Source organism: Equus przewalskii, chromosome 19 (assembly GCF_037783145.1).
Source record: "Equus przewalskii isolate Varuska chromosome 19, EquPr2, whole genome shotgun sequence".
In the NCBI taxonomy this organism is placed as follows: domain Eukaryota; kingdom Metazoa; phylum Chordata; class Mammalia; order Perissodactyla; family Equidae; genus Equus; species Equus przewalskii.
In genome coordinates this window covers 41,656,831-41,671,121 of record NC_091849.1, presented here as the reverse complement: position 1 = coordinate 41,671,121, position 14,291 = coordinate 41,656,831, and the positions used below count along the sequence as shown (strand labels likewise).

The window sequence follows — 14,291 nt, the reverse complement described above, 5'->3', positions numbered from 1 at the left end:
GGGGCCCGCGCGGCCGGCGGCAGCATGAAGAAGAACCAGACAGTGCAGGGCACCTTCAGCAAACTCTTCGGCAAGAAGCACAACGCCCCCGCCACCTCCCTCTACGCCACCAATCCCCCCTGGATCTTCACCCAAGAGGCCCCGGAGGAGAGGACCAGGCGCTTGGGTAAGTGCGCCCGGGAGCGGGGAGGGCGCTGGGCGGGGGGCGGGGCGCGCCCACCCCGGGAGGCGCTGGGGGCGCTGCCTCGCCGCCGGGTCTCCGGGCGTTCCGCGCGGCTGGCAGGGCGGGAGAGGAAGGAACACGTTGGAGCCTGCGAACTGGCCGGGAGGGAGCTGGTGGCAGGGGAGGCGGCGCCGCAGCGGGGTGTCTCTGGGAAAGGGCCGTGGGGGGACAGAGGGGCGCGGAAGGAGGAGACCGTTCCCACAGCGCGGTCCGAGGCCTTTGCCACCACCGCGTCGGATCCTGGTCCCTCTTCCGAGGTGTTTCTTTTCCCAACTCGGCGGAAGTTATGTTTGCGTTATTGTTGCCAGAAAGACTTGCTGGGGTTTGCAGTGGCCCCCTCTTCCCCGGCAGTACTGTTGAGTTCCTCCAGCTGAGGGCTAGGGGGTGGCGCCTTCAACCCCCACCCTTTCTGCTTCCTCTGTTCTCTCCAGTTCCCCATGGGGCCTCTCCTGACCCGGAGAGAGGGGGTTGCTCTCTGGGTGCTCACACACTCGGCTCTGCACAGGGGAGGCCCAGGAAAAATCAACAGGAGCCACGGCAAGCAGGATACCAGCCTGTGCAAGCCGCCAAGTCACGTATTAGGGTCTCAGGCTCTTGCCAAGTCAACCTGGGGCCTGGGCTTTCTACTGGCTCAGACAGAGGAGCAGGAGATGGGACGGTGGAGGCCAAGGAAGCCCCTCCTTACTGCCAGCTGCTGCTGGCCCCTGGTGCAGGATGCTGGATCTCTGCAGGCACCTGGAACACCATGCTCGCCTGGTCCTGGGGCTCTGGCCATAGGTCACCTCATCGTGGCATCTTTCTGCTGCAAGTTATACCCTCTGTCACTTAGGGAAAACCAGGGGGTGGGAACAGGAATTCACTTCTTGTGTATGATCCAAGGCTCTGGGCCCAAGGAGGGTCCCTCATCCTTGCTCTAGCTTACCTGCCTTCCTTGTGACCCCATTACCTTCACTGACCTTTATGGCCACTGTGCCGGACCCACAAAGGATGTTATAGCCTCAACCCCCACTGTCAGATTCAGTTCAGCACCCAGGTTGTCATAGTTGGGACACAGGCACCTGGACAGGAGCAGGGCACACAAGATGTCGCCTCCCCCCTGCCCAGGGAGCTCAGGCGGGCGAGTGAGCAGAGCTAACTGGATGCCATTTAGCCAGTTCCGAGCATTTGCTGTAAACGATTAAGTTCGTAAGGAGCAGAGGAGAGAGATGACCTCTGGCTGGAGCTGGCATTTGAGCTGAGAGGAAAGGGCATCCAGCATTTTGCAGAACCAACAGCAGGAGCAGAGGCCGGGAGGGGCAGGGCAGTCTGGAGGCATGGGTTAGGAACTTGCAAATACACGTGTGCTGCCAAGTACAACTGTGAGGCCTGAATGCCTCTCCTGGCCTGTGTAGCAAACGTTTATTGACCCCTTCTTAGGTGCAAGGTACCATTCTAAAGTCCTTGTGTTGCTAACTCTTTGAATCCTCACCTAGCCTGCGGTGCAGGGACTATTATTCCTGTTTGACAGATGACAGAGGCACAGGGAGGTTAAGTAACAGATGAGATCACACAGCTTTAAATGGCCAAGCCAGCATTTTCTTAAGTTTACAATTCAGTGATTTTTGGTAGACTTATAGAGTTGTGCAACCATCGCCACATTTCCATTACTGCAAAATTTCCCTCATGAGGTGGAGCTAGTATTTGCACCCAAGCAGTCAGGCACCCAAGACCACACTCTTAGCCAGCTTGCTGAACTGACTGTGGAAGGAATTCAAGAGTGAATTTGACTTCAGGAGCATCCACCTGAGAACACCTCCTCCCCACCCCCACCCCCACCCCCATACACACACATTCCTTCTCCAATGGGACATCTCAGAAATGCCTTAGACACGTCTCTGTCTCTGCATTTTTGCCTGCACTGAGCAGGCTGCTGGTGGGGACAGGTCTCTCTGGTGAAAGAAGTGGAGGCATGGTGCCCTGTCATGTCTAGCCAGCTGCTGCCTTCGCCAACCTGGACAGGGCTAGAGCCCAGGGGACAGCTCCTCCCATTCCCCAGGGCGGGGCTGGGCCTCCAGGTGACTCAGCCTGGTTGCACCCTGTGCATGGAGGGGTGGAAAACGATATGCACTCAGCAGGTTGGCTCCCCACTGCTTCCGGGGTGTTCCCTAGGGTGTGGCAGAGGTCCTCCTCTCTGCTGAACAGGACATGTGTGTGGAGTTGGGGACAGGAGAGACGAGAGTTGGGGATTTTGTGATATGATGGAGATGCCATACTTGCCTTGGATCCTGCCTCTGTCAATAATGTGGGGACCAGCCACTCTCTGGGCCTCAATTTTTTCTTCTGTTAAATGAGTATGGTGTCCAGACTACCTACAAAATGACTGCTTGACCTCTGTATATGGCAGTGCTTTGAAGAGCACTAAAAAGAAAAGCCTGAAAGCAAGGATTGGCAAATTATGGCTCTGGCTCATATCTGGCCCATGGCCTGTTTTTGTCAATAAAGTTTTATTAGAACACAGCCAGGTACACCCATCATTTACATGTCGTTTATGGCTGCTTTCACACTGCAGTGGCAGAGCTGAGTAGCAATCGCAATCTTCGTTAAGCCTCCTGCCTTCCCCCAGCCCACACAAGGGTCTTAAAAGGCTCCACGGTTGTTTTTTTAAATGCAGCAGAGACTGGATGGTCCACAAAGCCAAAAATATTTACTAGTTGGCCCTTTACAGAAAAAATTTGCCTGTGTCAACACCTGCATGATTTATTATTATCAGGTCATTCCCAAGTCTGAGCACTTCCTGCCCTTGCCTCCTTCGGTTCTTCTTCCTAACATTGTTGTAGACTACAGGACACTGAGACGTGAAGAGGCTATCTTGAGGTCTCAAAGGGGTTGCGATGAGAGTTCCATATGGTCCTTGAGTCTGTGACATTCTCTGAGATGCTGGTGGTATCCAGCCCTTGGAGAACAGCCGGAAGGAAGGAGGGGGAGAAAAGTCAATGTAGGGATGTGTAAGGGAATTAAGGAGTAACCTTGCTCGGTGGCTCCAGCCATGTAAAACTGTTTGCACAAGAATAGGCTGGGCGCAATGAGTAAAATGCAAACAGCCATGTGACGGTGGTGCCGGGTAGATTTTTCTTTGAAGAATTTCCCCAGCATTTATTCCAGTGACTATTAGGAGGACTTGCCTTAGTGCAATCGCAATCTTCGTTAAGCCTCCTGCCTTCCCCCAGCCCACACAAGGGTCTTAAAAGGCTCCACGATTGTTTTTTTAAATGCATGAGAAAGCAGAGATGTGGATCTTTGCAAATCCAGCGATAAAGGGCGGGCTGCCGAGACGAGGCTGCCAGTCGCTCTGGACTCCTCCCTTGCCTTTTGGATTCGTTGAGCCTGCTTCTTTATCTACAGACACCCACTCCACCGCAGCAATGGTACACGCTGCTTGCTGGGGGACTCTCTTTCTTGCCTTGTTCCTCCAAATGTAAATCACCTTTGTCACAACCCCCAGGACGCTGATTTAAAATGCAGATTCCTGGGGTCCCACTTCAGGCACAGGAAGTCAGAATCTTGGGGCCAGGGCCCAGGGTCCATATTTTTCACCTGCTCCCAGGGGAAGGAAGGAATCGAGGAAGATTTGAGAATCCTGGGCTTTCCTTCCCCAGATGGAGCCAGGCCATTCTCTTCTCCTTTAGGACTTCCTGCAGGTTCTAAATAAATGTGTGGGGACTGTGGCCAGTTCCTTATCAAGAGAACCCCAATGCTCCCTAGGGTGGCTGTTGGTTCTGGTGTCCCTGCTTCTGGGGCCCCCGATCTCGTGTCTCAGGCCAGGCTAACAGGTAGGAAGCCATGAACCCCAGGAGCGGAACACATATTTCCAGCCAAGCTGGCACCAGCCTACCCAAGCTGGCCTGTGCTTTGCAGGGGTGTGAAGGAGACTTTTGTTTACTCCCGGCCCCTGGAGGTGTGCCGTGCTTTGCAGTTCAGTACACACACATCCACACCCTGGCTGCTGCCCCATTATATAAGCTCCTCTTGCCCCCGTAGTTCAACTCAGAAAGCCAGGCCCTCCCTTGACCTCTGCAGACCAGCTGCAGACTGCCCCTTTTCTTCCAGCCAATAAATTAATGACAATAATAATATCATCATCATCATTGTTATTATTATCAGTTGTCATTTATTGAACCAGGCACCAGGCTCAAAACCACATGTGTTTTCTCAGTTGAGGAAACAGACTCAGGCTCGGGCAGGTTAAGTGACTCAGAGTCCTTTCAGCTCAGGGCAGCTCCAACATTAAAGGGCCCCCATCCAGTCGCCTGTGACCCGGTTAAGATCTGATTCGGATGGAGTAGGTTTGTGATGGAGGGAGGCGCTGCGCCTCCTTCCCCGGGTCTGCAGACCACACTTGAGTAGCAGGTCCTGGCTGGGAGGCAGGGGGCCCTGTTTGCTTGCTCTTCCCCTTCTGCTCCCCACCCCTAAGGCTCCCCGCTCCCAGTCCCCCCTTCTGCTCTGTGGCTCCCAGCTGCCTTCCAGCCCAACCTCAGTGTCCCCTCTGCCCTTGGACAAAGGCCTTCCCCTGGTGCTCCGGTCAAGCCTGCCGGGGTTTGCTGGGACAGACTGGCCTTCTCAGGTTCCTGCCATGTGGACCTGGTAATTATCAGGAAGGGCCTCATTAAGGCCATTTGTGGGTTACATTCACATGGGCACCCCTCCACCCCCACCCCGCCGCCTGCTACTTCCCTGAAAGGCTGGGTCTCCCCTCGTGGCCAAGGATTGGATGCCCCACATTAGTGGGCTAAAGGTCTCTTTTGGGGTTCTGGGTTACTCGGGTCAAGGCAACACACGCCCCCAGCTAAAGCCCCTGGAATCAGATTAGGCCCGTGGCCAGTGCTCCTGGGGTCATTTGGGGGCTCCCAGCAATTTGGGGCCCCATACCATCACCCCAGCCCTCCACTCACCCCTGCTAGCTTCTTTTCCTCCCCTGACTTTGGGGGGATTCCTACAAAATAGGAGTACCTATCCCCATTTGACAGGTGGGGAGCAGCCCGAGAAGGTGCTAGAGTCCTCAGGTACACACGGAGGAGCTGGGGTCTGACCCCCAATCTGAGTCTCAGGTCCGTCTGCCTTCCTCTAGGCCTCAGCCTCGCGAGTCTCGTTCTGGAAAAACGGGAGACGGAGGGGAGAGATGCTGGTTCCCAGCATCATTTCCCTGCTGCATGGCTGTGACCAGAGGGACCTGCATTCTAGAGTCGGGTTTCCCAAGCTTGAATCCTGGCCCCTTATACTGAGCGACTGTGGGACCACGGGCAGGGGCCTTGACCTCTCTGAGCCTCAGTTTCCTCATCTGCAAAGCAGGAAGAATAAGAGTGCCTCCCGCACAGGTTTGTAAGGGCGAATGTCAGGAGCACGCAGAACAGCGCCCAGCTCATGATACGTGCGTAACAGACGTTAGACAGTTAAATCTTTATTATTAATCTCTCTAGTCGGGACCTGTCTGGGATTTGGGGAAAGAGCTAAGTGACTGTCCCAGAATCTTTCTGAGCTCAGCTTGCGTGCAGAGCCAGGGGCAGCTTTGGAGCTGGGGTAGGAAGAGCATTTTACCAGACTTTCTCCCCTAACTCTGAGAAGAGAAATGCAGATGCCCCCCTGAGAGGCTCCTCCCCTTGGGGGCTGGGAGTGAGGCAGCAGCTTGTGCCCAGCCCCCAGCTTCCCCAGTAAGCCATCCCCTCCCCCATCGACTTAAAACACACACACACACCCCGCCCCAGACAGCGAGAACCAGGCTGGCCTGTCTGGGGAGAGGCAGTGGGCCCCGTGCCCGGGGTAAGGCCCGGCATTACTTGTGCCTGGAGCCCAGCACTAGAAGTTGGGGGCCCTGTTTGGGCCCTGGCACCACCACTGCTCTGAGACTTTGGGCCAGCCCCACCCACTTTGGGCCTCAGTCTTCCCATCTGCAAAGAGGGCAGCCCCAGGTGTCCAGACTCAGAGTTCTCCCTGACAAGGGAGCAAAGGGCCACCTGCCTCCCAGTGGCTCTCACCCATGGGTACAGGGGTTCACCCATAATTTGCCAGTGACACGACCTGATTCAAGCTCGGAGCCCAAGCCCTTGGTGAAGCCAGGGGAGATGGGACAGAGAGAGCGCAATGGTGATGCTGCTGCTGCTGCTGCTGCTGATGATAAGAAGCCCTCCCCGTTACTGAGCACAAACTACCTACTAGGTGCTGTGCTAACCTGTTATACAGTTTCTCTCATTCAGCCTCACACCAACCAAGCTGGCAGGGACCATTGTTCACATTTACAAAGATGTGGAAAAAGCCTCAGAGATGTGGAGTAACATACCCAAGCCCCCCCATTAGTAAATGGTGGAGCAGGGACTGGAACCCAAGTTCAGCCAGCCTCGACCCCCACACCATCTTGCCTCCCCTCCCAGCCAAGGAGCTGCGGCCTGCCTGGGTGTCTCTGGCCTGGGGCCGCCGAGGCTTGGTGGTGGCCTCCTTGCAGCCCAGGCAGCCTCAGCCACGGTGTAAATGGCCCTGCGCCAGTGGCAGGGTCAGGCTCTGCTGAGGGAGGCGTGGAGGGGGAGCTGCTGTCCCCGGTTGAACTCTGAGGGGAAGCCTTCCTGCTGAAACGGTTGTGGCACCGAGAATCATTTTCGAACCGGGTTTTTGAATATTCGCTGGTTTTTACATGAACTCAAATCGTTGAGGAAGCGTAAATGAAAGCAAGCTGGTTTCATTTCCTGTCAATATATGAGGGAGAAATACAACCGAAAGGAAAGGAATCCTGTGCACAATCCTGTCAGAAAGAGGGTTTCATTTGGGGGAAAATTGGGGTGGTTTTAACAATTGGGTTTGGGTGAATGGAGGCAGACCTGGCTCTTCTATTTTTTCACTGCAGCATTTTTAGATGAATTTGCCAGACACAGAGGCTTGAGTTTTTATCTTGACAGGGCTGTGGTCCACCTGGGCCTCAGGCTCTGCTCAGAGCCCGTTCTCCGTCTCCCAAGGCTTCCTGGCTGCTGCAGTTGCTCCAGGGGTTTCCTAGAGGTGCCGCCTTCTCTCTCTCTGGGAGCTTCTGAGTCCACGGTGGCTCTTGGCACTTCCCTGCCTTCCTAGTCCCACGGGGACGTTCCTCAGCTGCCTCTGTGGTCCATGACAAGCTCAAAACCCCCCAGACTCCCAAGGATTCTTCCAGTGGGAAAGGGATCAAGTGAAAAGGCAGACACAGAGGGAGTTTCCAAGTTTCAGGGTGGACACGATGCTAGGATAGGTCCCCTCTTTCTGACTGAGCAGTGTCATTGTGTCCTCAGAGGGCAAACTGCCCAGCCTCCCCTCCATCACCCCCTTCACCTCCTCACTCTCCTTCCTCCCTCAAGAGGCGGTCTGGCCCTCCTTTATCTCCTCCGCTGAGGAGGGGGCTGCCTCTCAGGAAGGCCCATGCTAGCTAGCATCCCTGACGCTGCGATCCAAGCAGAGGTCATTTACTTCCATAGGAAAATCCCCCAGGTTGGACTCTGTTGTCTTTCTGTTTAGTTTTGGGCCTTCACCTTGAGGCTCAGAAAGCCCCGGCCCTGACCTTGAGCCCCTGGAGGACCTGGCTTATGGTGGTGGCCACACTTGCCTCACCTGCTGGCATGGCTTGACCGGTCGGGAACTGAGCCCAGGTATGAAGGGCCCAGGTAAAGTCTGCCACACCTCTAGCCTCACCTCTTTTTCTTTCGTCTTTTTCTTTTCTTTTCTTTTTTTTTTTTTGCTTAAAACAACCTACGTTTATTATCTTACAGTTCTGTAGATCAGAAGTCTGATCCTGGTCTTTACGGGGCTAAAATTAAAGTGTCAGCAAGACTTTGTTCCTTCCTGGAGGGTCTAGGGGTGAATCTGTTCTCTTGCCTTTTCTAGCGTCTAGAGGCCGCCTGCACTCCTTGGCTCATGACCCCCTGCCGTGTTCAAAGCCAGCGCTGGCCGGCGGGGTCTGTGTCACATCACAGCACTCTGACTCTGCTTCCGTCACGTTTCCTTCCGTGACTCCCAGCCACACCGCTTAGAACTGGGAAATCAAGTTGGATTTCTAAGAGGTGCCCTGCTTGGGAGGGAGCCACCTGGCCCTTCCACCCCGGCCTCGACCACAGCCGCTTTCCTTCCATGGGTTTTCCGGAGAACGACTGCATTCTTAGAAAGGGCTTCCCTGCTGAACACAATCACAAACCAATGAGACAGCAAACAGTGCCTCTGAGTCAGGGCTGAGTCAAGGAATCTGTGAGGTATTTAGAGTGCCCGCGTGAGGGTCAGCTGGCCCGGCTCAGATCTGGCTCTGTCCTGACCTATGCATGGCCTGGGGCAAGCTGCTTCACCTCCACCCCTCCCCAGCACTGCTCCTTGGCTAGAACCAAGCCTCCCTGACCCTCAAACAGCTCCCCTGCCCCTCGAACCCCCATCCTCCCATCCTTGTCCTGTAAATAGCAGGATCAGGATTCCCTGCATTGGGAGCAGTGCATGTAATGGTTGAGACCAGCCCCGGAGAAGAGAACCTGGCTTCACCATTTACTTTGAGGCTTTGAGCAAGTTATCTGACTTCTCTGTGCCTCAGTTTTCTCATCTGTAAGATGGGGATAATCATTGTACCAACTGGATGGGGCTGTTTTGAGAATTAAATGAATCAATAATGTATAAGATGCCTAGAACAGTGCCTGGTCCATTGAAATTGCTCAGTAAATTTTACCTATTATTATATTATTCCTACTATTATAGTCACCGCTTTGCCAGGTTGCTCGCTTCTGAAGCTCCTAGGAATCCCCAAATAGTAGCGATTAATATCATAACTCAGCTGTAGAAAGAAGGCGCCCTAGACCCCAACGCTGGTGCAGAGATTACATGAAATAGAGAGAGGGTCTGCCCAGGTGCCGCCTCTCTCGCCCTCCCAGTGTTAATGCCCACGCCACACGCAGTCCTGTCCAGGGCCCGCAGCCATATCACATCAGATCTAGGACCCTGGTGTCCAAACAGAACTATCTAGGGAACGTCCCAGGAGATCCTGGCGTCAAACACGTAGATTCTTGGAAGCCAGAACCAGGTGGGCATTAGTGGCAGCCCCTGGGTGTGTCCAGGGAATCTCTACTTTCTTGTTTCTGATTGGGCCAAATCTGCACTCTTATACCCCTCCCTTTCCTGCCCCGCCCCCTGGCATCTCGGGCTCCAGCCGCAGCCGCAGGCGCAGGCGCAGTGGAGCCTGGCCGACTGAACTGGGAAATCGTGACTGCACCGATTACACATGGCAGAGCAGCCCTGGGAACTGGAGTCCCCGGGGACGGGTGGAGCGCGCGGAGAACTCGCCGTTTGGCCCCTTTTGAGAGGTGGACAATCTTGAATGTACCAGCCGACCTCTGCCTGGCAGAACAGCACATAGAGGCTTCTGCGTCCAGGTCCTGGGGTGCTCCCCAGAGCCACCTGTCACGTTCCGAGCCCAGATTCTCAGGCTGTAGGTGCAGGAATATAGGATGAAGGTATTCTGATCCCAGGACCTCCTTGACAAGCCCAGTCTCTTTTGAATACATCATTTGGCTTTCTTGCAATTTTCTCCTAAAGTCATGTGCAACCGGAAAAGTAATCACAATCTGTTCAATGTTTTAATTAGGAGGATTCTGATTAACTGATTTTTTTTTTTTTTGAGGAAGATTAGCCCTGAGCTAACATCTGTGCCCATCTTCCTCTACTTTATATGTGGGACACCACCACAGCATGGCTCGATAAGTGGTGTGTAGGTCCACACCCCGGGATCTGAACTGGGGAACCCCGGCCCTGAGGCAGAGCCCGTGAACTTAACTGCTGCACCACCACCGGCCCCTGGTTAACGGAAATTTTGAGCTTTCTTCTCTTCCTCCAGCTATAGAGGAGGAGAAAGTCCCTCATGCCTTATTAAATGGATGAAAACCCTCTTTGAGTTCCTGTCAAGGTGGGTTAAGGGTCATGCGGGAGATTGGCTGAGAAAGTGAGAATTGCCCCTCACGCCCTCCCCACGCCTGCAGAGACAGCCTGGAGCAGGCCCAGTAACCCAAGAAGAGGGAGGTCCTTCATATCATCTTCCTGCAGGGGAAGGGACCATGTTTGTTGAGCACTTACTATATGGGGGGCCACACTTACTCCTCACAACAGTCCTACAGGGTTGGTGCTGTCATCACTCCCATTGTACAGATGGGAAAACTGAGGCCCAGAGAGGCTAAGCGACAAGGCCAGTCAATGGCAGAGATGGGATTTGTATTATGTCACATGGACCCTACTGTCCAGTTCTTTCTGCTCTGCCTTCAAGGGCACATCAGAGCCATGCACACAACCATTGATGGTTTGGGGGTAAGGAAATTTCTAGTTAGAGGAGTCCAGAAAATGGCATCTGGGCCCCTGGGGGCAGCAGGTGACCTCATCTGCTCTGCTTGTTCCAGATTAGAAATTCAAACACTTGGGAGAAAAGCCAGCTTGTTTTCCTCCTTCTCTCAGAGATAAGCTTTAGCCAGGGCCTTGGCCGAGCTCTCAGGGCCCCCAAAGGAAGGACAACTTGTTGTAGGAATGAAGGCTCAAAACCTGTCGGGGGTGAATCAGGAGGGAGATGGCTGCTGGGAGCTGAAAGCTCCAAGAACACTGGGGGAGACCCCAAGAAACCGCCCCCTGCAGTCTCTCCCGGTGCTGCCTCAGTGGGCCCATTAGCACATGCCCCATCTGTAGGATCTTGTTATGTAAGAGGTGCTGAGCTGAGTCAAACAGCGGCCAACCGCAGGCCTGGGCTTTCCTTCCTGGGCACTGCAGGGCAGACTGAAATCAGCAGGCCCCCAGGCCTTTGATCTCCAGCTCATGCTCTCCCTTCACTTGTCTCCTCTAGATGGGATCTATTATGCAGACAACCGGTTTGACTCGGTGAGCGAATCAGGAACAGCCACGCTGAAAGCTAGGCCGAGAGTCCGGCCCCTCCTGACCTTCCTTCCACTGGTGAGTACGGGTCTGCTCTGAGGTCTAAGGGTCTGGTCTGGCTGGGCCACCTTGGCTGCCACAGACAAGGCAGTCCCACCTGCCCTGGCCCAAGTGGACATCCGCCTCATGCTCTGTCCATTCCTTTCCCTCCTGATGCCAACCCGGGGTGGCTCCTGGGAGGAGGCATGGCTGAGGCTCATGGCAGGAAGCCTGGGATTAGAGGTGTCAACTCTTCCAGGTTGGAACCCAAGGAGAGGTTATGGGGAACTTGGGTGTAGAGACAGTGCAGCAGTGGGTACCTCCGGCTAAGCAGGATTCACGTTCTACAGTTGTTGGTGGCTGCCTGCTCCATGCCAGGCCTGCACTGGATGCTGGGATTCAGAGATGACTGAGCCAGCATGGCTGCTCTCCAGGAGCTCCGTGCCCAGTGCAGGGAATGAGTGAGTAAGCGGACTGTTAGAACCTAGGCCAGAGCAGGGGCAGCCAATCTGACCACAGTGGGTGGTCAAGGAGGGCTTCCTGGAAGAGGTGACACTTGAACTGTCCCAGAGGACACATAACAGTGATCCTTGGGAGAAGGGCATTTGGGGCAGATTTGTTTGTGTGTCTGGAACTCCAGGAAACTCCCTTCTGGTGATCGGGCTTTTGTTCTTTGACAAAAGAGAGACTCAAAAAACAATCCCTCTGTGACCGGTTCTATTTATGTGATGAGAGTTCCCAGGTTTTCTGGGATAGTCTAGACCAGCGCCGTCCAATAGAAATATCATGTGAGCTTCATGTGTCATTTTAAATTTCCTAATAGCTACATTAAAAGTAAAAAGAAATAGGTAAAATTAGTCAAAAGAGTATCCTTTCAACATTTAATCAATATAAAAAATACTAATGCGATGTTTTACATTCTTTTTTTCACACTAAGTCTCCAAAATCTGGTGTGCCGCACTTAGAGCATATACATTCCCACTTCTGACTAGTGACATTTTGAGCGTCCAATAGCCACTTGTGTTCAGGGACAAAGCCCAGATCTGGAGGCTAAGCAGCGAGCCTCATAAATTCTAGGTTCACTCCTGTCTGTCAGACCTGGGTCCTGGTTGGGACAATACTGTCGCTGGGGTCATGGCCTCCTCATACATGAGGAGGAGTCTCTGTAATGCCTAGACTGGCCAGGCACCGAATCCTGTCTGAGTTCTCAGGGGCCTGGGTGCTGGGCACCCGCGCGTTCTGCCCAGCGCTGCCTGGCACGACCGCCTCCCTCTCCTCATCACCAGTTTTTTCTGGTTTGTCCAACCTCACCAACCAGACCCCGAGATTCTAGATGGGAGAGACTGAGTCTTACATTCTCCTTGCTGCCTCCCAAGGCCTGTATGTGGAGGGCTGAGCCCACAGCCCTCTGGGAATACAACTTTAAATATTTGTTTTCTGCTTATAAAAGCAATTCATGAATGTTATAGACAAATATAGAAAGTACAACACCAACAACAAAAAGGTATAAAGCAAATGAGTCAGCCCCTAACCTTGTCTCCAGAGATACATAGAGCTGTAACAGGGCTCGCTGCACCCATAAATGCAGATGAAATAACTTAGACATTTTCTATTGCTGGGGATGAATTAGATTCTCTCCTTTCACCTACCCCCAACACCCATACGAAGAATTGCAGTGCTGTGGGCCCAGGGCTGACACACCCGTACCTGTTCTGGTTGTTAAAATATTGAAATACATGGCTGTTGCCCCTTGAGTGGCTCTTGCTGTCCTGGCTTGTCCCTCAGATCTGAACCAGCATCTAAACGGCTCGTGCTGCACAGCTGAGTCTGTTCTGGTTGGACAGCATCTTGTATCCCCCCACCCCACACACACACTTTGGGCCCCTTTGGTAATCAGGGCTCTCCCAGCCTTTCTGCCCTCCTCCCTTCTGGTTTGGGTCCTCTGGTTTGGATCTTGTCTGCGCCAGCCAGGGCATGACTTGAGGACTATGCAGACCCCAGGCAGGCTGGCAGATGACTGGGGGGCCGCCGGAGTGGGCTCTGCTGGCTGGTGAGGCCTGGAGTTCCTAGACTGCTTTTTGGGAGCAGTCCTTCTGGGCAAGCCTCAGAGCCAGTCCCAGGGGATGGGGGCTTCTCCCCAACAAACTCACGCCCCCTCGCTAGTGAGGGTGAGAAAATGAACACACCATGAACCAACTGGAAGGGGCCTCATCCAGAAAGGGGAAGCTCACTCCATGCCTTTGGTGCCAGCTGAGCAGAGAAAGGCAGATGGAACAGCTCGCGAGGTCCTGTCCAGTGGCATGGCCACATGATCGTCGCTGACACATATAGAGCACTTACTTTGTGTCAGGCAGCATTCCAAGCACCCAGTGTATGTTAACAGAGTCAACAGAGCCGCCCTACCGGGAAGGTGCTGTCCTTAATCCCCATTTTACAGATGGAGAAATTGAAGCACAGAATGGGGCAGTAATTTGCTTAAGGTCACACAGCTCATAAGTGGCAGAGTTGGAATTTGAACACTGGTAGCCAGGCTCCAGGGTCCAAGTTCTGTTCAGGCCATCCTACTCTCCCCTCCACCCACTACCTAGAAGCTTTTTTCCTCCCTCCTAGTCCCAGCCTGGAGAACTACCTGCGTCTCCCTTGTCTACCTCTCTGAAACCCTGTTGAGCAGCCAGGGCTTGCTGGGCACCACGGTCTCTTGCCTCTTTTGGGTCATCGACCCCTCTGAGACCATGATGAGGCTATGGGCCACATACACACAATTTTGCTTGCAGTTTCAGCAGAGGGCTCTCAGGCCCCCAGAAGCCCACCTGCAATGTCCTTTAGATTAGGTTCCCTTGGCCTGAAGGCCTGTATCTCAGAGATGTCTCTGTGCTCCTGAACAGGTCACAAGATACAGAGCATCTTGCATCCCCTGCTCCTGGGGTGAGGGGAGTCCCACTCCTCTCCTTAGGCTCTGAGGGGTCCTTTGCTCTCTTCCAGGGCAGGAGGCCGGGAGGATGAGAAGCAGGAGGGCAGAGCTCCGTGTGGGTGTGGGTTCACACGCAGACACACATGCGCACACCGCCCCCTAGTCCCGCCGAGTCAGGGTGGGCGGGGAGCTGGGCCGGTGCCCAAGCCCTGCCTGACACTGTCCTAGCCAGCTGGGCCTCACCCCTCCCTA

General features: G+C 54.2%; 1 protein-coding gene across 2 annotated transcripts in view; it reads left to right on the top strand.

Annotated features, from left to right (window-relative positions):
- Window positions 1-24: 24 nt before the first annotated feature.
- Window positions 25-14,291, top strand: part of C19H6orf132 (chromosome 19 C6orf132 homolog) — a 35,468-nt gene continuing 21,201 nt past the window's right edge. For both annotated transcript variants that reach the window (XM_070584620.1, XM_070584621.1), the window contains exons 1-2: window positions 25-166; window positions 11,061-11,167. In XM_070584620.1, the coding sequence (XP_070440721.1) occupies window positions 25-166; window positions 11,061-11,167 (249 nt within the window). The remainder of the gene's footprint in view (window positions 167-11,060; window positions 11,168-14,291) is intronic.